At 38.3% G+C, this 25,865-nt stretch overlaps 1 protein-coding gene across 1 annotated transcript in view; it reads left to right on the top strand.

Annotated features, from left to right (window-relative positions):
- ANKRD12 (ankyrin repeat domain 12) overlaps positions 1-25,865 on the top strand; it is a 70,993-nt gene continuing 45,128 nt past the window's right edge. Inside the window, exons 1-2 of the mRNA XM_086608571.1 lie at positions 1-93; positions 20,189-20,326. Of these exons, the coding sequence (XP_086464697.1) occupies positions 20,240-20,326 (87 nt within the window). The 5' untranslated portion in view covers positions 1-93; positions 20,189-20,239. The remainder of the gene's footprint in view (positions 94-20,188; positions 20,327-25,865) is intronic.

Genomic DNA, 25,865 nt, shown 5'->3' with positions numbered 1-25,865 from the left:
TGTCGGAACCCCGCGGCCGCGCCGCCACGGAGAGAGGAGGGGGGAAGCGGCGGGAGGAGGAGGACGCGTCCCGCCGCTGGCTCCCGGGAGAAGGTGAGGACCGGACCGCGCGTCCCCATCCCTGGTCGGTGCGCGGCGGCGATTCCCGATCCCACCCGCCGCCGAGGTGCCCGCGCCCGCGGGGTGCCGCCCCCTTGTCTCTGAACGGCGGGTAGCGGGGCGTCCGGGGAGCCTTCACCCGGTGCCCGCCTCGGGGCGTGTAACCGCTGCCCTGCCCTCCCGGGTAGCGGGCACCGCGCCTCCCCAGCCCGGCGGGGCGGCGGGCCTGTCCCCGCGCGGGGGGCACGGCGGCGGCGGGCAGCGGCTCTCCGCTGTCAGCCTGTCAGCGCCGCGGCGGGAGCCATGGCCGCCGCTGTCACCGTCTGGCGGCCGCGCCTCTCGCCCGCCGAGCCCAGCCCCTGCCCCGCCGTCCGACGGGGAGCCCGCTTGCGACCGGAGGGCGGCGGCGGGTGCCGGGGGCCGGAGCGGTGGTTCCCGCGGAAGGCAGGGCCGGGGCTGAGGGGCGGGAGGCGGCGGGGCTGCACGGGCGGCTGGGGCGCGGGTACCGAGCGCGGCATGGCGGTGTACGCACACACACATACACACAGACACACACACACTCACCCCAGCGCCCCGCCGCCGTTCCGGGAATTTCGGCAGCTCCCTGCAGCCTCGGGAGTTGCTCCGCCGATTTCTGCCGTGCCGGGCTGACCTGGCCGCGTCCGATCGAGACCCCGGGTGATCGAGTGAGGCGTTCCTGGCTCTTCCGTTGGGAGCGGGAGGGCGCCCGGTGGTTTTGCAGAATACCGCGCTCGGCCGGCGCGTCTGCTGGTACGAGGCAGCGCCGCTGAGGTGGAGCGCAGGAGCTCGCACGGCACAGGTGACACGAGCAACAAAGGAAGGACGAGAAATGAGGGAATGCCAGGCTCGGTTACACAGTTCTTCGTGCTAGTTCTAGCCTGGCTCTAGCTACCGTTGCTAATATTCAGTCTTTTTTTTTTTTTTTTTTTTTTTTTTAAGGACTGGGTAGCTGATAAGAAACGAAAGGATTTTTTAAATTTCAACTCCCCAATAAAACGAGTGGTTTAACATCAGTATTATCGACTAGAGGTCTTGCGGAAATCGCCTGGACGCTGTCACTGCGTTCTGTGGCTTTCTTCTTGTGGGCCGTGTGGTGCGGTGGAAAATCTGAATTTTATACCTCTGTTTTGTCCCATAAACTATCTTGTAATTCAGTGCTTTAGTGAAGACAAGTGAGTAAGTTGTAGGAACAAAAAGCTATCAGACAGATGTGGAATAGTCCAAATGTACTTATGCTCCAGGAAAGAAATGTTTAACCTTGGAACGTTAGGAAAGGGTGAGATCATCATGTCTATAAGAAATCACTAACTTTTATTAAAATAATTCATGTTATTGACATGTCATGGTTTAGAGGTGGCAGTCGCTTCACCTCTCTAGTTTTGAAGCAGCAAGGGTTTGGGTGTTGTATAGTATGCAAGTTGATGGCAGCTTGGTTGTCCTCACATCTTAGTTACTCTGGGTCCTTGCATCTAGGTTACTCTAGGCACATGGTGAGCTACCCACAGGTGCTGTGCAGCTGCAAAGAGCTTGAGCATCTTGTGCTTTCTTTCCTTCTTCCACTGTAATCTTCTGCTGTAGTTCAGTGGGTAAGAGTCCCCAGAGTAATAGATCTTCAGAATGGTGTGAGACATCAGGGCATTTCACCTGTTCTTATTGTTTGAGGCTTGTGCGAACGTTAGTTGTCACTTGCTTTTCTTCATTCTTTAGATGGAAACTTAGACTCTCAGCTAACCTTGTGATGAGCTGGGGACCTTAATCTCACCGTGTCGATTCAGTAGGTTTCTAGGCAAGCTCGAGAAACTGTATGTTCAAATAAAATTGCAGGGTTTGAGGTATAGCAGAATCCTTCAGTGGGGAGGTAATGGTAAACCCATTGACTATCTCTGTCTTCCCCCTCCCCTTTCTATTTTCCTGTATGTGGCTTGTAAGCTAAAATGTCAAGGAGTGCCAATCTTTTTCTCGGCACCCAGAGGACTCTGGTGGCATTCTTGCGGTGATGTCAGCTTTTTGGTCTACAGTATGTGAGCCCCTTTTCTGATTTCCTGGCTTTCCTCTAGTAATCACGGAGTGCAGACAGTTGATCAGAGAGCCTTTGGTTCTTTTGCAAAGATGACAGCTCAGTCTTTCAGATACAAGGGTTTCTGCCTTTCTATTGCCGTGTCTTTGTGTGTTCTTCTCCTGCTCAGAGGGTTATTGGAAGTTATTTGTCAACTCTGAATACTATAGGCAGCAAAGCTTAGGACAAGTGTTGTGTAAGAAAGCAAGCTCTGTGCAACAAACTTAAGTTCATTTACAGTTTCTTCCAGCAGCTTGCACAATAGATAACTTCTTTGAGGAAAACGTCTTTTAATAATAAGCAGGCTGAATGAATGTTTGTGTGAAGCTTCAATGTTTGTTTGGCATTAGTTGCAGGAGGTAATAAATACTGTGTTACCACTTACCTTAGGATTGAAAGCACAAACTGAAAATTGAATACCTGTGTTTGCTGAATTAAAAGTCATCAGTCATGGTCTCAAGCAGCCACTTCTTTGCACCATTAGGTGTCTGTTTGAATTGCTTCAAAGCCCATAACCTGTTGCAGCTTTAACTTAATTAGATGGAAAAGTCCTGGATATATCCTTTTAACAGAAATACTGGCACTTAGAATTGGCTGAGCTAGAACTTCTTCCTCAATATTGGGCATACAAATATATGAAAACAGATTCTATTTGTTGAACTGCTTTACCATGTTTAGACAATCTTAAGCTGATGAAATTGTCTGGAAGACTAGCGCAGTTGGTCCTCTTTAAAACTGGAAAAACCTATTGATCACAAAATATGTAATGATTAACCTGCTACAACTCTGTTAATGTGCGCACTCAGAACAACTTACTTTTGACAAATTTGATTTTATCTTACAAAGAAGTGGGCCGAGCATGAATGTTTGGTATTTCTTCTCTTCCATGTTCTACTGCAGATGGAGTAGTATAAGTGTTGATTGGTCATTTAGTCTCCAGATCAGACTTTTTTTTTTTTCAACTACATCATTAGACTCTACTTAGACTCTAGCGACAGATGGTATGAAATAAATATTAGCACAAACTCTATCTTGCATTTTGTGTTATGACACTGAATAGTTTTATTAACAGAATAACAGAAGTCAGAGCCCTGCTAACATCTTCAGTTTTTTTTCTTACCAGTTCATTATTATTCCAGAACCTAGAGAAGTTTTAAAAAGTTCCTCTATAAGCTTATGGAGCCACGCTTTTTATCTCACTTATGTAGGTGAGGACCTTCATTGCCACCTTGCATAAAACCTAAATATTCCTTTAAAGAGAGACTTGAAGCCCCTGAGAATATGACTTTGCCTCGGCTTATTCTGGGTTATCTCCCTGGATCTGACAAAGCGCCTTTATCTTTAGCAAGCAAGAAATGAATAAACTCTTCTCAGTTTCATGGCTGCTACTCAGTGCTCTAGCTAGCCACAATGTCACAAGAGGATTGGTTTCATACTGGTTTATGCTAAGAAAAGCCACTAGCAATGTTGGACACAGTTACAATCTTTATTAGAAGCAAAAAGTAAAAATGCAAGCTGACGAGGAGGACTTGAGGCACCTTCTTCCCTGCCCCTGTCACGTGAGCCTGGTGGAGATGAAGAGTACTGGAATGACTTTCATCTTGTTCTGTGTCTTGCATTCATGAAGTTGGAAAACATCAGAGAGAGAAAGCACATTTTTTGCCTCCCTGAGCATTCTTTACATTAAATGCAACAGAAACCAAATAACACTTTGCATTTCCAGGAGTATTCTTGTGGTAGAAATCTTAGACAGTTTCATCGCTTCATGGCAGCAGAAATGAGCTTACTTACATGAAGATGTTTCTTATAGTTTCCATTGTCTTTCAAAGCCTATTGTGTTAGTCCTATTTAATGGGTGTCTGGCTTTTCAAACCTTTCAAGCTCTGATAGATAGATAGATGGTTTCCTTAGCCGCTTTGTGGAAATATCTTCCTCTGTTTATGTTCACTTCAAGATTGTGTGTAACAAAGAATGCTAACTGAGAGAAATCAGCTTTCTGTGGTGCTCTACACTGTTCAGCAACCTACTAATCTGAGTTCTTATGCTAGTTTACTGATAAAGGGAAAATGGGAAGATCATTTAGTGATATTCTCTTTCTAGAATGAGCAATGCTAATCCATTTGTCCTCTGATTTCAAGAAGACCATGTTACTTCTTTTAAATAATTCAAAAAATATTGTATTTTGTCTTGAAAATAACTGGTTCTTTGCTTTCCAGCCCCTTTGATTCTCCAGATTACAAGGTAAAACATTACTGAAGGTTAATTGTAGTACTCACTGTGGTTTTGCAGCTCTAAATAGTTGTATGCAAACAGTATTCTGGTTATTCTCTGGTTCCACTCCATCTGTTACTTCACTATCTCTCTTCTCAAAAAAACAAATTATTTCCTAAAGGAACTGGTATATGATTTTGTTCTGTTACTTTTGTGATATGTGGTGATGGCCAAGAGGTGGCAATAAAGACCGTTGAATATTTTGCGTGTCTTCACAGTTTAGCCTGGACAAAACCCTCAGTTATTCAGTTAGGGACCTGTAAGTAAGCCTGGTCAGTGTCAGAAGCTTGTTTCTTTCTCCTGCATCTACTGCTTTAGGTCTTGCTCATGAAAAGTTGCACTCAAGCACACTGTTTCACCCATGGTGAATCCTGCTAAAGTTGAAGGACTGTGAGTAGGTGTTGGCAGTTCATCTGCTTTTAGCCCATGAAGGGCCTTTGCATGTTTTTAGGTTATGTTCCTTCTGGCAGTGCTGTAGATAAGTTGTGGATTTTCTTGGTTTTAGGTTGGCAAATTACCATTAGCTTATGAAGATTTAAATAGACACTACCCAGTTTCTTGTAGTAATCTATAGAGTAGATTTGAAATCTCTTGTCTTGGAGATCTTTAGAAGGTTTCCAGAGGAAATGTAGATTCCTGTAGAAGGAATTTAAACTTATTTTGCAATAGGATTGCTTATCTTGAGTTTGGCAAAGTACTGATAGGAAAGCTTTTAGGTTTTTCTTAGGTAGACACTGTGCTAATGGAATAGTCTTTCTTAGTTGACAAAGATCTACTTAATTATGTCTTTAAGGAATAACCAGTAGATCAAAACTGAAGCTTACAACTCCACTTCTCCGTTTAGCTTAATGGGAATATCATATTATGCTAAACACTGTGCAGGTGCTTCCTTTGAACCCGTAGTTCATCCTAAAAAAGCCTCAAGAGGAAGCACCTGTGAACATACAAGTTTTTTAGACTTGTAGATTAAAAGAGAGGATTAATGGATTTTGCAGTAAGTGTGTTTGACTCCTGAGAGCCAGAGTTCTTGGGCAAGCGTGACTCTTTTCTTGATCCTATAAAGAAGAAATCTACTCTAAGAAAGAAAAGAATCTCCTTTATTTTGAGAGGCTATCCAGAATAAAGGGAGATCCCTTCAGGCGCTCTGGAGGCTTATGTATGTCTGCTTCTCAGAATAAAGAGGTGAGGTTGTTTTTCCATGTAAATGTTTATTTTGACAGCCATGCGTGTCCCTCAGTAGGAATATAATTGTATTCTATTCAGCTGTCTTAGTGAGATGATTTAACTTGAGTGTGACATCAGTACTCACAAGCTACACAGGTTCTTCTAGCCACTTGTGTAAGTCTTTGTTGGAATAAATCCTGTCCTGATTACATAGCATAAGTTGCTGGAGACTTGCTAGAAGACTTAAACCTTTTCATATGCTGGATGTATCAACAGGAGGAGAGAACTGCTGGTAGATGTGCTGCTGCTGAGGTGAAGAACATCTGCATTTTTAATTCATAGGACAGAATCATAGACTAGTTGAGATTAGAAGACACCTCTGGAGGTCATCTAGTTCACCCCAGCAGTGTGAATGAAATGTTACGAAGTTCTAATTTTAGCTAGTGTGTTGGGATTCCATGCTGAACCTGTTGCTGAATGCCTAATAAATTATAAGACTGTCAACAGTTGTTTTTTTTCTTTCAAATGTGGAATAGAAATGTTTTTCAACTGTTGTAGGTAATGTGTTTTTTATGACTAATTTATTTTTTAATAGTGAAAGGTTGCATTCTTCTTGTACTGCCTGTGTGTGGTAGTCTGGTAAAGCTGTGGTGCGTTCTACTAAGTTCTGCTATACAGATTCTTATATTTGGTTGTGTGTTTTGTTTTGTTTTTTAATTTAAATGACTAATAACTGGTTACATAAACAAGACTTCTTTGCACTTCATCTTGCTTATTAAAAATACAGTTTCTGATATTTTTATTTTTGTTTTAGAAAGAAAAGACAAATACATGAATATCTTTTCTGTGTTGTTAGTACTAGAACTTAGTTGAAGAAAGTCTCTTCCAGTGCCTACAACTCAGAGTAAGCTCATGAGTGAGAAACTGAAAGTGAAACGACTTTGTTTTCTACTGCTGAAGGAGAAATATGAAAAGTAGCTAAAGCATAAATATTAATAAGATCATTTCTTCAGAAATTATAATTTGAATATTTGTAACATCTGAAAATAAAATTATGATGTTTTTGATCTTTCAGAATTCCTTTCAAGAAAGAAAAACAATTCTTTATTCAACTAGTTGTATTTGTACTCTCATCAATCTGTTTGTTTCTTTCCAGTGCTTCCTTGCAGGACAGCCAGCCATATGGAAAAACAATAATGCTAGTATCTTCCATGGAAAGACAAAGAGTTAGTCTGAGAGTAGGGAAATGTGCTTGAGAATAAGACAATACTGACAAACATCCTTCAGATTGGTTTCGAATTCTGGCACCAGTTGCAGTTCCTTACTTGCCCGCATGGAGGAATACTCTAGCAGTGGTATATGTAGTTCAGAAGGAATGAAGCCACTTGTCACTGGGAGTCATTCCTGCCCAAATTAAATGGGAGTCAATGTGGGACTTCGGGAAGGCAGGTTAATCGCCGTTTGGGGGAGAGGGAGTCCTTTTTTTGTTTGTTGTTAATGTCAGAAGTTAACCCTGTTTTTAAACATATGTTTCTTACATCTTGTCCCTCCCAGTTTGGGGCAGGGGATGTGTATTTATGTGCATAAAGAGAAGCTTCAACACAAGTCTCTTCAAATCAGGGAGGATTTTCTGCTTTTAAATAATTCCTAACTATTCTCTAATAAAAATATCGTCTGGTTTATGTTATGCAAGTTCCACAAACTTTCAGCTTTGGTATTTTAAGCTGTTTCATTTAAAATTAGTTTTGTCATTAAATATTAACATAAGTGCTTTGAACACAGCACTTTTCTCAGTTACTAAGAGGAAATTATATAAGAAAACAGAGAAATAGTGGCGATAGAATGATCTGTCTTTTTTTAAGAGGAAGATAGTTCTGGCTTATTGATGAAGATTCTGCCATTCTTGAACAGTCTGGTATGCCATTATGGTATCGAATCTCCTGCTGTTTTATGCTTTTCTGGAAAAAAACTAGCATTTTTCCAATCTTGCTGGGAAAATTATTAATTACTTAAGACTATGGTTTCGCTAGTTCATTTGTAACATACATATCCAGTCCACATGCTTCACTTTTAAGCAAGCCCACAGCCCTTCAAGTGCTTCTCTGAAATAATGGATAATTCTGTTACCTTAAATTGGTACAACTTCTATTCCGAAAGTTTATCCTGAATATAAATATCTGGACGATTGAGGTATAAATCAGAGCGTACCTGTTGTAAAGACAGTCCCTTGGCCCTGTGTATTTCTTTTACTAAACAACTAACACTTAGGATTTCAGACTTTAGAAGCTATTTCTGTTCAAAAATAAAAGTAAAGAAATCATAGTATTTGATCTTACTTTTTGTTTCTTCGGGTACTTTCTCATTAGTGCTTCCCTATTTCAGCTGTCTGTTTATATTAAATCTTCTTTTGACATCCCTGTTGCAAAGCACCGTCTTCCCATTTGCCTGTTTTCAGGTTGTACCACCCTGTCAGTTTAGGCCATGTTTGTCAACATTGTTTTTCACCCTAAAGGTGAAAATTATGTAAACAAATTAATTCCTATAGCTTTTTTTTTTTTTAAAGTCAGGAGGGAGTTCAGTGTCTTATGAGACAAATATTCAAGTGTCAACTGGCAAAGAATTCATCCCCTTCCTGCTTTTTTTTTGTTTCATACCTTTTCTCAGCACGTTACAGGGTCTATAGAGGCAGTCTCTTGGTGTCTTCTTTTGAATAGGGCTTGATGCAGGTGGGTTTACTGATTCTTTGACAGTGTCCTGCCCTTTGAAAATGGCACCTTTTTGGATACTTTGACTTCAATATTTAGTATACTACTGAGGTGTTAAAGTAGAATTAGAGCCTAGAATACACATTTTCTTTTGTTCTTCCATGTTCAGTTATCTATGTGAAAGACCATTAAAGGTCATTTATAGATAGCTGGATCCTTTTATTTCTTTTCCTCTGTCATGTTCTGTTAATAACTTTTAGCTCTTATATGCCAAGCAAGACTAGATTGTTTGGCATAGCACCTGCAAGGATATTTTGACAAAATAGTGGGTTTTATGGTTTTTCAGTGCCATGGCAAGACATAAGCAGTAATTAATTCCATATGAGTTTAGAAGTCTGATATCAACACGCTGCTTTTATTTTTTCATAGTCTTGATGTGCAGAGTGACATTTGCAGTGGGAGGATCTCAGAATCTATTTGAGACTGGAAACTTTAGAGAAAGTAAAGGAAGGAAATGGGAGTGTATTGCAAAAGAAGTAAAGCCATTTCTTGTCTGTATTTGCACACCTTGTTGCTGTATACTATGATGTCACTAACCTTTATGTTCTGCTGTGTCAGAAATGCTGTCTGCCATGTGTTGAGTAGCACTGCTCGTTTGCCCTTCTGCAGGTAGAGGAATGGGATTACAAGTTGATGGGTTTTGGTTGGGACTCCACTTTACATAATGAACGGGATGGATCTCTGGGGATACATTGCAATTGTGCGGTCCAGGATACTGATCCAAGAGGAATCCTATTGCAGAAGTTGAAATAAGTTCTCGAACTTAGGAGGAGATTACAGGAACAGAAAAGAGGGTTCCATGTTGAAAAAAGTTGAGCACAGATCCTGAAAATTACCAATTTTCAGTCTATTTTGGAAGTCGTGTCAGATACAGGTCTTTTGTGAGCATTTGGCAAGCGTTTTCCTCACTTGTGAGCAACTGCTTTGAGACTGTTTTACCTTTTTCCTTCTGCAGTGGTAGGGAAGAGGAGTTCCTTACAGAAGTTGAAACTGAAGTCACTAGTAGCCATGATCTCGCCAAGTATAATGTACCGTCTAATGTGAAATAATCTGAAAAAATAAAGTCCATAATGTATTATGGGTATGGCAAATTGGTCAAACTCTTGACCTCGTTATTTCTGTGAACTTAATTCACTATCTGTAAGATGAAGGATATAATGAATTCTCATCTTCCAGCGATGTTGTGAAAATAAATTAATCTTTGTGAAAGGAGAGAGAGCCTAACCCTTCTTATTCTCAGTTTTGATTATGGATAGTAAGTTCTATGGTGTTGTCCAGGATAGATCCTCCTTTTTTAGGATAATTTTTAAAGCATGGTAGACGTTTCCTTCTCTTTAAGAAAGTGGAAATCAAAGCAAGCTGAGATAGCAGGGAATCGTGGTATGACTGACAAATAGATTCTCTTTCTCTGGAAGCAAGTTAAGCCACTTACTACATGTGTTTCTGGTCAGTGGCTCCTCAGAACTTCACCAGGTTGTCAAAAATTTTCGCACAGCAACAGAAGCAACTTTCTTCAATTGCCATGAGAATTTGCCTTTGCCAGTAGTAAGAATGATCACAGAAAGTTGAAGTCCAATTTTTGTCTTGAGTGCTACAGAAACATTTCCGCAGAACATTAGGGCCTAAACTAGCTTAAAAAGAACATTTGGCAAACGAATATATTGATTGATCGTGTCTAAGTAAGTATAAATAAAATCAGAGTTGTAAGGTGCCATAAAAAATACATTTGTTTGGTCTTTTTTTCTTTTTTACTTTCAGAAGCAAATCAGTGCCAATGTGTTGATTTCATTCTGACAGGTAGATTTTGGAGTTTTAGTTACAAGAGCGTATGGCAAGATATGTCCGATGCTACTCCAATAGGAGTTTCAGTCCTTACTTGGTTGACATTTATTATAAGTGTAGTTGCAAGAAAACATTACAGAAAGAAGTGCAGGGGTGTTTCTAATGATGAGCTGTGACATGAAAGAGGAGCAATCTCTTACTTAGATACAGTTGCTATTGAAGTATAATCTATTTGTAATTTGTAAACCAGTAGTACCTTTAATCAAGTCAATCCATGCAACAAATCTCAAAGACATATTGGGGTGTGGTATTTTCAATCAGTGAATAAGATTTTGTAAATTAAATTTTGGGCCAAAGTTTTTCTTATTCCACAGTGTTCTGCTTGTAAAACTCCACTGCATGATTTACAGGTGTCTACAATTAGTCAAGAATAGGAAGATTTGTATTTCCATTGTTTCTTTTACCATTTTTTTTCCTGTTCAAGTAACAAACTCAACCTGGTTTATGTAAGATACAAGGACAGCTGAAAATGTCTGACTAACTAGATAACTGAGGGACTTAGATGACCTTCAGATGTCCCTTAACCTCAACTATTCTTTAATATCTATGAGCAATGAAGTAATAAAGTTCTTGTGTTGTTTGGTAAGGATATGTTTAGTTTTTTTAAAAAACAAACAAACCCACAAAAAACCAACAAACACCTTACTAAAATGCAATTACAAAATTCCAGTTTGCTGTCTTCTTTAATAGAGAGTATTTGTCCGAAAGAGGTCGATGAATCTAGGTGCTACTATTAGCGTGGAAAATAAATAGAAGAGTATTGTGAAATCTGTGGAACTTGACACTTGAAACCAAGCACAGGTAAACTCTGGTTCTTAAAATACGGATTTTAAGGTGTTCTGGGTAGGAGCCCAAGGTCCTATATAGAGAAGTGCAACAAAACCCCTGCAAAGAGTCTTACTTGTTTTCTGCATAGGAAAGAGTTGTATGTCTTCTCATTTTTTGCTCTTCTTAGGAGAAATTCCTAGACTATGAGATACGTTCTTTATTTTGCTAGGAAGTAGTGGTGAGTTCCAGCTGAAGTATTGGAAAATCTGTCTTGCTGCCTGTGTCGGCTGTTTTTTAGAGGCTTCATCCTAGCCCTGCGTAGTGTAGTCTGGCATGTGATGAGTAGGTACTTCTTAAAAGCTGTTCTGAAGTTTATGAATAGTCACTGCCCATTCCTATTTCGTTGTTCAAGGAAACCTTTATAAAATGAGGCTCAAATATTTTATTTTTCTGATTATGGAAAGATTTGTGCAATCCTTGTGTTTGGATCTCGAGTATCTGAACATTGTAAATTAAAATGTAGAAATACCCTGTGATAGGGCAGTAAGTCTAGTAGTCCATTTCATATGTTAGCTAGGATCTGAGGAGTCTCCAAAATACACATATCCAGGTTATCTCATGACATATATTTCTGAAAAGTGTATTTTTCTTAGGCTGTTGTTTTTCTTTGATTTTTAGTGTATCATCTGAAATCTGGTAGAGACAATTGCTACAGGGGAGGGGTAAGGCACTTGCTCTGAGGTTGCACGATAGGTATAGCAAAGAAAGGAGTAGAACTGATCTCAGTGTTGTTTTTTCTAGCCACAAAGTCATCTCAAGTGTTGTGCAAATCTTAAAGGAAAATTGTAATAAAGAAGAATTCTTCACTTCTGGACCAAAAGTGTTTTGTCATATTTTATCATCAAATACTGTAAAATCTGCCAAATTTGTGACTCATGTCCACGCTGGAGTACTGCATTTGCACTTAATACTGCAACAGACTGTTGCCTTAGGCACCGTTAGTTTGAGACTGTGTTGGAGCTTGGTTCTTTCACCACAACTCTGACATTGGAATCTTCATGGACCGAACTGTCGCAATCATGTGTGAAAAGAGCTTGTGAATATTTTCCAAATAAAAATGTTCTTGTCACCTTTCCTCTGTAAAACCCGCTGCATGTATCATTCAGGCACTGTTCTCTCCAACATACTAAGTTGGTGTGCTACCTAAGGCCAGTATTATTTAGTAATTTGTTTGCTGGTTGCTGCTGGAGAGCTGAATTGTACTTACCATGAGACACCATGGAGTGCAGGGCAAAAAAAGCCTGGTAAATTGAATTTGATGGTATTTTAGTGTGCACCACATAGAGCAAGTGGTGATGGTAAAAAATTTAGTCTTAAATAGTATAACATATGCAAGTAGCCTCTTATTTAATCTTTTCTTATGCAAAATGTGGTTTCCTCTAAGCTTTTAAAGGACAATATGCTTCTAGCCTGCAGCAGGAGGCAGGCTTGCCAGTAGGAATGTGTTGCAGCATATGTTTAGTCCATTATAGCTGCATATGTCTAATGTATTATCAGCTTTTGGAAAAAATGTTTTACTATATAGATCTCATACCTACTCAACTTCAGCTTTAGCACCCTGGGAGTTAAGTTGTTCAGTGATCCTCCTTAGCAGTAGCATGCATGCTGGGCTCCAGCAGCACCCTCAGTTGCTAAATGATTGGCAGGAAGTCTTTTTTTTGGGATCCATGTAACACTGTTTTCATAGGACTCTGCACAAGAAACCTAAACCTAGTTTTGTTCAAAGGAAGCCTTTAATAGCCCTTTTGTTGTCTTCATTGTAAAGATCAAATAAACTGCTGCAATGATTATAGAATAGCTGTGTTTATGTAGTCCTCTGCCTTGAAGACCTTGGTACAGAGACTAATATTTTTGTGCCTACAGTCACTGTGAAATTTTGAAATTTCAGAACAGTATTTAGTATAGTGTTGTAATGAGGTTTTTAAGTGCATGTCCTGGGCAGTGTCCCATCCTTTATCATCATTTTGACGTTCTCTTGAGATAGCAGCAGTGTTTAAGACTTCATTTCTACAAGTGTGTCTGTCCAAGGAGGTAATGGGAAACTGACCACAGGAGTAAGTTTGTCATTCTCCCCTAAAACTAAAAGGATATGGAATGCTTTTGCTTTTTTACAGGGCCACAGGAATGGCAAGACTGAAGAATTTTGGTTTGTGTTCTGGGGAAAAAGGTCTCGTGTTTATCATGGAGTCTTCTGTGCTTTCCTCCCAAGTGCAATCCCTTCTTACCTGTTCTCTCAAGTTTCTGTATCTGCTGCTTCCTCATGGCAATCACATTCTCTCATTTAGCTAATCTGAAGCTTTACTTCTCACAGGCATACTTCTGTGTGGGAAATATCAGATAAAAATATAGACGTTCTTTTCATGCATGCGGTGTTTAAATTCCCAAGACAGAAAAGCCCAGCTCTGTACTACTGAACTTTACTACCCTCCTACTGTGTGTTGTACCTGAATGGTCTCCTTCCCTACAGTTCTGAATTCCTCGTCTTGTGCCTCTTAGCATGTCTCCAACCTCTCACCAAAATATCCCAAATAATCTCTTTTTCTGTCTTGAGCCCTTTTTTTTTGCTGGACACTGTAGGTGAAAAGGTAGATGGTGATCTGATAACATGTGCATTGCAGTCTGACCAGGAGCTGTTTCATGATGTAGCAGTAGGTGATGGTTGAGTGACTATCTGTACAGAAGCACTAAGTTCTGTAAGAAGAAAAAAATTTGCCGTGCTGCTACATCTCTTATCACAATGTTTTATGTAGCACTAGTAATGCTGGAGTTTGTTAACCTCTGTTTTGGAAAGAAATCACTTCTCTAATTTGTTTGCTGAAGGATGCTTTGATTGTGAACTAAAATGTAATGATGTAATTTGCACTTTCCTGATAAAGTGAAAAAAGAACCAAAAGAGCGTTAAACTTAGTTAAATGAACATCTTTTTGGTAATATCTTTTTGCTTAAGCTCTGCTCCTTATAGTATTTAAAAAGCCCAATTTTCCTTGGATTTTGGTCCTTTGTACTAATTGCCTTTCTCCCATTAACCTCAACTGCCTTTGACGCTCCCACCAGAATACAGATAACATTTGGCATGGCTAGGCGGGAGCTACCTGCATACTTCTTAATTAGCCAGTATGTACATACGGGTTGGCCAGCTGGCTTTCTCTGAACAGAATATGTAATGTTGGCTTTTGCCTGCATTTCCCTCAGTTCAGCTGTTCTTAAACGTGTCTCTCTTATGCTCATCCACCAACTTCTTTTTTTTCCTTTCCATAGCAGACTCTTAATAGCTTTGAGATCTGGATTGTACCAGTCATTTCCAAATAAACTTGGAAGAGACAAAGTCTTGGGGGTAGGAGGGAGGAGATTGCTAAAAGGAAATCTACGTCAGTGTCTTAGTTGGAATCAGTAATACACCTTTAGAGTGATTGTCCTTATCTCTCCTCACTGTAGTTTAGTTGGCTCTATGCAGTGGCTTCAGAGCTTGATTCCTCCTGTTTTAAGCTGAGAGATGTGTTCGGGAATGTGCTGAATGTGCTCCAACCTTTATGTGTGTTGTTTAGTACATGGGACTGCATTACAACTAGTCCAGAGCAATACTGCTAAATGTGACTAGTGTAAAATGAGAATTTTTGTTACCAGCTGTTCCACTCTACAGATCCGCTCTTGATAACTCTGTGCTTCTTGCTAATGTAGATGTAGCTTTAGCTGTCATTTTCAGAAGTTTAATTTTAGCAAAACATTTGGAAGCACTCCACTCCTGTCAAATATTTATAGGAGAAATTTTGTACAGTTGATTCACTGTTTCCCAGTCTGGAGTAAATCCCTATTGGAAGAGAGGGATACTTTTTTTTTTTTTTTTTTTTTTTCTTTTTCTTTGCGGGTGAAATAAGATACGGGAAACACAGAACAGAGGTAGTTGAGAGGATTGCTTTATGCTAGATCTTCTGCTTTTAAAATGCAAATACATTCTAGAGCTCAAGGATAAATGCAATATCTTGGAAATTAACCCATGTACTACTAATATTCTCATAGAATTTCAGTCTTGTGCCCTTGATAGCTATAATAGCAGTCAGCTAACCTTCAAGATAGCTGTACAACAGGGCTACCAAAGAAAACCTTCCCTAAGCGAAAACCTTCCCTAAGCATTGTGTAACTTTTTGTGTATGTGCTACAGGGAAGACATGCAGGAGTAAGAAGATAAGCATGCATTGTAAACCAGAAAGGAAACAAGTAGTTCAGCGAGCACCAGAACTAGTGATGTTTAATTTCTTACAGATTTATGTCTTACAGTTGATTGATTCTGGTAATGTGCAGGTCTCAACTGAAACTTGTGACTAGAGGAAAAGGAAGTGGTTTATAAAGGCCAATCTTATCTGGAGTTATTCTTACATGGAATGTGGCATGAAGCTGATATTGAAACTTTCCCTCAGGGAAAACAGTGACAGATGATTATTATTATTGTTGTTGTTATTATCCACCAGCCACTTGTTTCCGTGAAATTTGTGAGTACTTAATGTATTTGAAAACTTTTCTCTGCTGTCAAATTTAAAGAAAATCCATCTACAGGCTTGAAAGTCCTTGGTGAATCATACATGGGCCTCAGTTTCTTGGGATACTGGGCTGAATGCAAAAACTCACACGAAGGGACTGAATGACAGTGGCAGTGATGCTGTTGGAGTACTGCATGAATTCTCTGGATTTTTACATAGGTGAAGGCATACCCTTTCATTAGTGCTAGATGTAAGCTTATACAAATTAATAGAGTAACTTGTTGGTATTAGAGACTTACTATATGCCTAATTTTATGTGGCTAGTTATATCTGAAATTCTGGTGGTTGATGGTTTTTTTGTTTGATTTTTTGGGGTGGGGTTTTTTATGAAATAATCCTAGCTTTTTATATCACTGCCTGTAGATCTATCAAAATGCTTTCCCTTGTTACTTTAAGGAGAAAATAGAATTTTTTTAGTTCTTTTAGGTGAAAAATGATTAAGAGAAGAGTTAACAGTTTTTCAAATAATAGGGCATTCATAACCGATAATGAATGTGCAAGAAAGATGTCCAAACATAAAATCAAAATATCTGATTTTGTTACATGCAGAGAAGTTTCTTTAGTAGGAAGCAGATTCTATGTTTATTGAAAAGCATGAAATAGATCAGTTGGTTAGAGAAAAAGCACAGCTGTGCCTGTTTGTCAGATGAAAAGTGATGGCACTGCTTGTTGTGACAGAATGATTTGAATGTAGAGAGTTTAACTTTTAATTTAGAGTTCTAGTGATTTGAAATATCAGCCACCAAGACTGCCTGATAAACCAGTAATTGCATTAAGAAGCAGCCCTGAAGGAAACTCAAAGCAGACAAATCTAGGTTTCCCTGGAAGAACTTGCTAATGTTCTACGTGTTCACTTTGAATGCAAATGTTTGTTGACTGTGTTGAGAACACAAGTTGAAATGGCACTGAACTGCAGGCAAACGGAAATAAAGTTAAAATGTCAGTAAAATCACTTCTTCAGTTCAGAATTCTATTTGACTATATACTATGTGATCACGGGCTGAATAGTTTGCTTACATTTCTGGACCATAGTGATATCTTATGAAATTAAAAATAACTACCCTTTAAGAAAAGTGTGGGGTGTTTTTTTTTTTTTACTCAAATATTTGAAGCATTTGTGTCTGTTTGAAAGGTGTTTCACACAGGGATTGTGAAATAGCAAGCTGGTGCATAAAAAATCTAATGGAAATACTGCCATGTGTCAGTGTGATAGTTGGGATGGTTCTGCTTTAATAGTCCAGTATGTGATACTCAGTTTTAGTGAACTTCCGAAGCAGTTCTCTCTTCAAAACACAATTGGCCTGGGGTCAGGAATTGAATGAATTCACATTAAATTTTGATCATGTAGTGAAGGAAAGGGAAACATCTATGCTTTCTGTTTTCATTTACTTACATTTATATATTATTTGTGCTAACTGTATTATTTAAAAATACCTTTAATTTAAATTTATTTTGAAAATGCTTTCATCATCCTCTTGCACCTATACAATACCTGTAACTTTTTTTTGGTCTACCATTTTTAAAAATGAACTATTTCTGTTCAGTAAGACTTGAAAAGGACATGCAGGGAGGCTGAGCCTTTTATGAAGGAGGAACTCTCGTTCAGTTAATGTGGTTTAGCCCCTACTGGTGAGGCAAATCAGAGGAATGGAGCCAAGCCTAAGCTAATACGTTTTACTAAACTCATGAAGTTGGGCTCCTTACTGTCAGTACCAGAAGGGTGTAAGGAATGGCATACCAAACCAGGAAAGAAGAGAAGCAGAGCAGGAATGGCAATAGTTTTGAGGAACTGGGTAGCAGAAAAAAAGGAAGGAAAGAAAGAAAACAGCAGCATATGCAATGAGAAATATTTTTATTAAAATTAATAAAGATAACTTTCACGCATTGATCTGTTTTAAAGTAGCTGTAATCATGATGATACAGCAATGGGAACTGTTGCAAATCGAACTTAAAGAAAGGGATTGAGAGGCTAACTGAGCAAAAGCAGATTTATGGCTTGTGTTTTCTTTTTAAACCCATGAAAACAAATGTTTACTGCCATGGTAATACTCTATGTATGGTGTAACCAGCACAGTCCTTGTTGTCTGTGAAGATACTAACTTGCTGCTTCTTTTAGGATTAAGAAATGTTTTTGTAAACTACAGGACACTCATTCTAGAGTACTATCCATTGCACCAATAACATTTTTTCTTCCTGCAACTGTTGCGAAAAGCAAATAAAAAGAAAAGGCAAATAACTGTGCGTTGATGTCCATGAAAAATGAACAATTACTCTGCGTATCAATAGGGCTGCATGAGTCTTATTGACGCTACATAAATGAAGGGAATACACTCATGGTGTTTTTTTATCTCGGTAAGTGTAGAACAGTAGGAATTTCACAGTGTTGTATCTTGTATCATAGTGGAGACAAAATCAGGGTTATAGTATGTGAGACAGTTTCTAATTAAGCTCTTCCTTGGTTAATATTAAAAAAAAAATCAAATGTGAGGGAAAGGGAGGAAAAGAGCAGACTTCAGTGCAGCATTTCCTAATTTTCTGACTGTAGGATTGAGCATTTTGAACTTTCCTTCCCTTCTTGTTCTTCCCTTCCTGTTCTGGAAGAATTAGAAAGTAAGATGTTACTTTGTTGCATACAATGGTATTAATCTTACCAAAATATCGTGTAAGGGAATTTGCCATAGTTTAGGTCTTATGGGGGATGGATGGGTAGATGGGATGGTGGTGGTGTGGTGCATAGAAATTTGTTTGAACATGAAAGTTTTGTGTGTCAGGTCTAGTGTGTGAAACTTTTCTCAAAGTCATCTGCCAAAGAGAAAATACCAGTCTCTGTTGTCAGTTACCTGTGTCAAACCCAAATACTGGCCCTGGTCCTATAACAGCAACAAATTCTCTACATTACGGTCCCAGAATCTTAACTGTAAAGCAACGATAGAAATGTCGCACCTGAAACGACATCTAGCTGAGACATAAAATTACTACAAGACTCACTAAGACCATGATCACATCAGTTCAAAAAGACCCGTAAAACATCGCTAGCTTTAAAGTGATGTCAAATGCAGTTTTACTTTTCATGTGACCTCTCCTCTCAGGCAATCTTACAAGAAAGGTGTCTCTTCTGTGGAAGAGCCAAGTCAGGTGAAGGAGTGAGTTGAGCAAATGACTGTTGGTATTTTTGGTTATGACACTGTTCCTGCTCTAAGCCATGTTTTTGTGTTAGATTTCTGTAGTGGCCTAACAACACATTTGTTTGTTAACAAGCCTGAGCAGAGCGAGTGAGAATCTCAAGTGCACCTTTGGAGACGTGAAGATGATGGCTCACGAGCTTCTCACAAGAGTTCTTGCTACAAATTTCTTTAAGTTAGCTTTCTAATATTATCTGCCATGTTTTCTTCTATGGTCTTTTACTTCTGCACTGTAGTGAGCTGAGTTTGTCCTCGCAATTGCTGTCTTATTTTAGCTCCTGTCTTGGCAGTTGCCTGAACCATAGAATGTGGAGAGAAGTGTTCTTTGTTTCTTGTTTGTTATTCAGAATTGGTACTGTTTGCAGTCTTTTGTTGCTAAACTCACCATAATACTTAATAGTTTGTCTAGTAAAAATTCTGATGTGCTGACAAGAATTTTGGCCTGTTTGTTTATTTTAACTTTAATCTTTGTAGTAAGAACTTTGTAGTTCTTAACAAGATGCTAAATAAGTAATGCTAAAAAGCACTAGGCTGTATTGCTGACAGTGTTAAAAGTGTAGAGCAGTCTTCTGCTATGCTCCTGGCATAAGTTTTTAGGACAACCTGACTTTCCCAGGTAGGTATTGCAGTTGGACTCAATGATCTTAAAGGTCTTTCCCAACTAAAATGATTCTATGGTTCTATGTATTAAAAATATTTTACTACTTTTGAAGTAGAAAAGTGGAATCAAAACTAACATGGAATAATCAAAATTCCATTAGGTGAATCTGTAACGACATTTTACTTGATATACTCTGTAGATGAAACACCACAATGCTCTTAGAGCTTTGCATATGTATATATAGCAAAGGCTTATGTAGTTAGTTTGCTAGACAGTGGAAATTAAGGTTTCTAATTCCAGGTCTAAGCTTTAGAAAGTTTTTCTTCTAACATCTGTATCTTATTCCAACAAATAGGATAGCAAATCGTCAAGATTTGTCCTTTCTGTAATATTTTGGGCAGACAAGATTTCCGTTTCCAAGGCTAGAAAACTTGATTTCTCTTCACACTGTTGCTAGAAATGATCTTGTCCATCCTCCCAGTCTTATTACCTATAAAATTAAATGAGATATTGAACAAGTAAGCCATCAAATACCCGAAAGTGTTAAGTCTGCCAAAGGCAGAAGTTAGAGGGATGAGGCAGTTCAGCAACTGACTTGGTGGTTTTCTGAGGACACTGTCCCCAGGAGGAGCTGTGTTAGACCTTTTGGGTTTTCACCCCAAAGTTTGAGCTGCAGATGAATTGGTGCTTGAAGTCGGATGCCATTATTAGTCATATTTTTTTGAGGTACTATTCAGCCCTGCTGCCATCTGCAGTTACAACATTTGTCCTGAAATGACACTGTAGTGCGTATATTTATGTAATGTTGTTTGTTTGTTTTTCAGACACATGATGAACCCACTGATGCAAGATACAACTAGCTAAACAGCTATAAAATGCCCAAATTTGGGTCTACAAAAACAGTTCAATTTGAAAATTCTGACAGTGATAGCACCATGGTGGAAAAAACAACTGCAAGAAAGGTAACAAAATTATATTAATGTCCATTTAACTTCAGTGAAATGAAAAGCATGTGTTCTGTCACGATTGTTGTTACCGTAATGGGAAGGAATAAATAAGAATCTGTATTCTGATATCTTGAGTGCAGGAAAAAAAAGTAAGTTTTTACATGGCTTTAACTATAAATCGAACGAGGGAACAGAATTTATGCCTTTTTTTGTACCATGAAACTTAATTCAAAAGGAAGCTGGATGCATTTTTATTTGATGTAAGTTAGCACATAGTTTTCGTATCTTACATCATATGAGGTCTTTATACACTCACAAGAACAATGATTCATATTTTATTCAATTTTACAGTGTCTTGCTCTCTGTAACAACAAATGAAGTATTTCTGAAGGCCTGTGACAGAGCACAGACCAATGAACAAACATAAGTTTCTTATATTCCTTTTGAACACGGGGACTTGGTCCCTCTGTTAGGAGGACTGGGAAGCCAAATGCTACAGAATGGTTATACGAGAGAGTCCGCTTCAAAAACTGTACAATCTATTTTTGATTGGAGAATGAAGGAGTATGCAAGATTCAGTAATACTGAAGGGTGGTTTGTTGTTTATAAATGTGAAGTATTCTATTTTCAAACTTCTGGAGCTGAGTTGCAAATAACCTAGTTCTCTGTTTTGTCTGCCTAGTACGCTTGTACAACAAATGAGTTTATCTGCAGTTCTAATGAATAACAAAAGATAGAATAATCATCTGTGTTGTCAATGATGAGTTGTATATTGCCCCAAGGAGAGAGAATCCATTTATCTCCCAAGTGATGTTTAAAACTGTGTTCTCTGGACAAGAAGATGGTGTGCGTGGTCATACTTACTATTTTGTTGAAGTCTGTATTCTCTGTAAGACCACTTAATGAATGGATGTTAGACAGGGAGAGATGAAATAATAGGAAAAGATTAGAAGATCCAGCATCTGCTTCAAACTGTTTGTCTTTGAAAGCATTCATGGAAAACATTAGTTTTAGTCTATTCCCAGTTTGTTTTATGCGTCCCAGTAAAGTGAGGCAAAGGTAGTTTCTGCTAGGTATGTTGAGCTACTTCAATAAGACGAGGAAGATAACAGAGTAAAATGGGGAAAGGAAATGGGCTTACTAGTAAAGGAATGAAAAAATGTTGTTTTTTTGTTGTTGTTGTTTTGTTCTGGTCCTTGTTTGGGGTATGGTAAAGTTAATTGAAGTGTCATTCAGCACTGGGAATAAGGGAGGGTAAACTTGGGCTTACAAGCAGCAAGAATAGGAAGGCTATTGCAATGAAGTTTTGTGGTATTCAGTACTGCTTTTTTATTTATATACTTGTATATAAGCTACATTTTGTAAAGATTTTCAGGTTATTTATTTAGCAAATATTTTCTGACTTTATAAACTCTTGTTATCTTGACGCTTCAGTATTTCTGAAAAAAACTTTCTACACAGGAAAATCATGAAGACATAATCAATAGCTGCTCACGCTAGGAAAACCGACTTCTGTAATTTTTTTCCCCAAGATTTATTTGTGTTTTTTAATTTTAAAAAAATCTATAACAGAATAAAATGAATTTTCATCTTTTGTTCACTTTCATCAAAGCAAAAATAGTGGGTTTGCTAGAATGTGTCAAAATGTTTCCTTTTCTCTGTTTCTCTGCTAAAAGTATGGCTTGAAACGCTTGGAATGCATTTGTTTGTAGATTTGAATGTATAGAAATAGATTATCATATTTTTATAGTTCAGTTTTCTTCCTTCGTAGGCTTTGAACTTTACATACAAATTGCTCTGCAATCTGAGTTTAAAAAAAAAATAATCAAAATAAAGAGTTTACTTCTGAGGCCCTTTTTCCTTCTCCACTCTCCACCTCTGACTCTCCCTCACCTCCTCTCCCTGTTGCTTGCTACCATAGTAGAAAATGGTGCTTGTTTCCAGAGTGGCTGTTGAATCTGCAGTTACTGCCAAAGGATCTGCCTTAGCAGTGATCCTTCTGCTCAGTTCAGTATTCACTGGTTGTCTTAACGCCTTCCTCTCCAGTAATTTCCCACCTCTGATCTACTGGTAATGGTAGCAGTTATGTCTGCTGGGCTATTTAATCCCCCTACCTTGCAATTCCTGCAAAGTTAGCTGATTTTCTGAAAGAGATATGTGTAGCTCTCTTTCACCAGAAGAAAGTATGAATCTATATGAAAATATGAATAACTTTCTTTAGGAAACGGAACAGTGAACATGGTGTGATTTATTTCACCACCAGGAAATACAGCAAATTTTAATTTGGTCTAGAAAGGAGTAAATTAACATTCTGGTTTTAATGGTCACATAAAACCTTTTTATTGTCGTACTGGTTTGGCTGGAGGTTTGTCCTTAGGTGGCTGCCCTAACAAGAAAATGCTTGTTGTTGAGACTGATCACCAGTACAAGAATTAGAAGTATGGACAAATGTGCTAGGTTCAGATTCTACCTTGCCTGGTATTCGAGGTTAAGATGCCCATGAAGGCATGATTACTTAGAGCATTAAAATCTAGAGGAAGATGAACGTTTGACCAAGGACATATGTCTGGAAACACAGTGGTGGACTAATTAGATTGATATGGGATAGTAAACTGATAAAGTGCTTGCCCTGTTGTGTTCAGTCTTGCTCACTATCCACCTTGGCACAATATATAATGTGAGATTAGAACAATGTAGGATTTGGTTGGAGGATTGTGTGGTATAAACTGATATATGTAATATTGAAAATGTGAGATCCTAAATAAAATTACAGAATTATTTAAGTGGTGCAGTTAATATTCCTGTATTCAGATTTTAAGCATAATAAATACAGTTTGGTTGCTGTTGTCATTTTTTGAGAAAATTGAATACATGGTTAAGATGTTAAATAGTCACTTAATAGTCACTTAATTAGTCACATCAACTGTTCTCTAACACATGGATAAGTAATTGTCAGCACTGTTTAGCTGGCCCTTGAATAATCTGCAATCTTTTCCCTTGTTTTAGAAAAAATAGACAAAGTATTGCCAAAATGTAATAATTTTAATTCAGCCTAGAAAATGATTTAAAATTCCACAGGCAATATGATAAAAGTAAAATTGAAGTTTGAACAACATAAAATAATGAAGGCAAATCTATATTACGGACACAGAAATAAAACTCTGAAGTGAAGATTGACCAGGACAAGTCAACAGTGATAGTTTTACATGAAATATCTTCAGGAAGTAGTGGAAATTTCTGTAAAGCAAATTGATTTACATATTGAGTTTTCTCAATATGTAAATATTTGCAACCATGAATTTAAAAACAATAGTCTTTGAAGCATCAGAACTTCTTATGGAAGAGTAATGGATTCATTAACCTAATGTAATTGATGTAAGGAAGTACTGATGCTGCAGGTGAAAGGGATACTATGGAAAAACTTTTGCTTTAGTGGCATTTTGATGTGGAAGTGTCTTGATTAATCTGGAAAATACCTCTTGTCTGCACACTTTTCTCAGTGTTGTGTGACCAGTGAGTCACTGTTCACTGTGCCATCAGAGATGCCCGTGTCTTTTAGTAGCATGAAAAAAACCCTGAGGTTGTCAACATTCAGATAATTGCCGTGGTCCTTAGTACAAAAAATGCATTCTAATTGTATTTTTCGCATAGTTTAGGCTTTTTATTTTTTCTGGAGAGTAGTACTGTCAGACTACTTGTGCACTTTGCTATGTAAACTTGCTCTTACTTGCTTCTGTAATGGCCCAAATACATGGTGTAAGACTATTTCAATGGTTAATATGTTAAGATAAAAGAAAAAACATTTGCAGGATTTGTTTTTCCTAGTTGATACCATGTTTAGCTCTTATTGGTTGTGTGCTCTCAGCTGTTGACTAAGGAATGTAGTAAAGTTACTGTTGTTATGAGACAATCTTTCATATTTGTCCAGTGGAAGTTAATGCTTATTATGCTGTTCTAGCAACCAGTAAATAGCTATGTGAATCAGCTATGTGTTCAGGTCTTCTGAGAGCTTTGAAAAAATGACATTAAAAATAACATTCCTGCTAATAAGCTGAGTTTGTATCATACATGCTTTAGGGTACATATATTTTTATTTCTGTTGCTGATCTTGCAGCATAAAATAAATAAAAAAATTGTAAGAATGTGTACAGTGGATAGACAATTTAGTGTTTGCATGAGATATTTTATAAATAAAAGAAGATAATGAAGTTTTAATTTATCTGAATTTATACTTTAGAACTTATATGGCCGAAACTAAGGAAGTAAATGATAGATATGTGGTCCAAAGGAGAAACATATTTGAGATTTGTAAGAATTAACTCTTTTCTTAGAAGGGTCCAGCAATAGTGCCCAAAGCCATTTTAATACCATGCAGAACACGCTTCAGTATGTAATTGTGTTTGATAGGCAGAAAAAGAATGCTTATTCTCCCAGGGCTTGATACATCTGCTAGATTATTTGGCACTCTGTTGTCTGCTTTTGTGTGTTGTCGTTGATTGTAGCGGCACCAGACAATAGAGCTGGGATGAGGTATCAAGAGATTGTCCAGACTGCTGTTTGTTAGCTTTCTGAGACTGTTTCTGTTGAACAGAATAAAAACGTGTTCCTCATTATGGAGTACACATAGTATGGTTTTGTTGATGGAAAACTCTTCCTTGTTACTACATCCTCCAGTGAGGATACAATTCATCCATTTGCCCCAGAGTAGAATAAGCTGTACTCAGTTCTTGACAGATGTTTGCCAGAACTTTTCTTTAAATCCTTGACTGGTGGAAATTCCGGTCTCCGTGGGCAGTTTGTTCTGATACTTAATTACACTGACCGACATGATGTTAGATACTCAATAGAAGGATAAATAACCTTTGTTTGTCTCCTGTTGCAGTCTCAAGCCATGAAATGTTCTCTAACTGTAGTGGACATGAAGTGTATGTAATGCCTTTCTGTTTGCAGCAATAGTTTATGTATCTGAACATTATCATTTCTTCAGTATTTTATTTGTTCAGAAGTTTTCATTTTAGATTAATGAACCACTTCAGAAAGCTTGCAGGTATTCTAAGTTACAGGTTGCTTTATAAAATGTATCAACTCCATTTTGGGTTGCTTCCACTGATCACATTAAACTAGTACATAGACCTGTTCATATTGAATTTTGAACCTTGCTTTGGACCTTGAAAAAGAGATGTCCGTGCTGTTGCAGTGACCAGGAGTAGTTGGAGCAGTGAATGCCTACTCTTTAGACCAAAATGCCTGTTCTAACCTGCAGGGCTCACTACCTCCTCTTGCCTTCCTTTACTTGAAGTTGAATCCAGGAGACTGTTAAGAGTTTTGTGGCTTTTACCATAGGGTCTTGTGATTGTACAGTTAATTATTTTTATCAGTTTGTAGAACCTTGGTTTTCTCCTGGCTCTTCCCTTCTTGCTTTGTATTTAGACTGTTTTTCAAATTCACTAATCATTTTATTTTCCCTGTGCCAGCCCTCTTTGCTACTCCCTCTCCCCTGGTTGTGATGGTGTCCGCATATATAATTGCGTGTCTGTTTCAGCAGTGTCACTGA

Source organism: Tauraco erythrolophus, chromosome 3 (assembly GCF_009769465.1).
Source record: "Tauraco erythrolophus isolate bTauEry1 chromosome 3, bTauEry1.pri, whole genome shotgun sequence".
NCBI classification, from domain to species: domain Eukaryota; kingdom Metazoa; phylum Chordata; class Aves; order Musophagiformes; family Musophagidae; genus Tauraco; species Tauraco erythrolophus.
The sequence above is the reverse complement of the archived record's forward strand: the minus strand, read 5'-3'. Positions and strand labels throughout refer to the sequence as shown.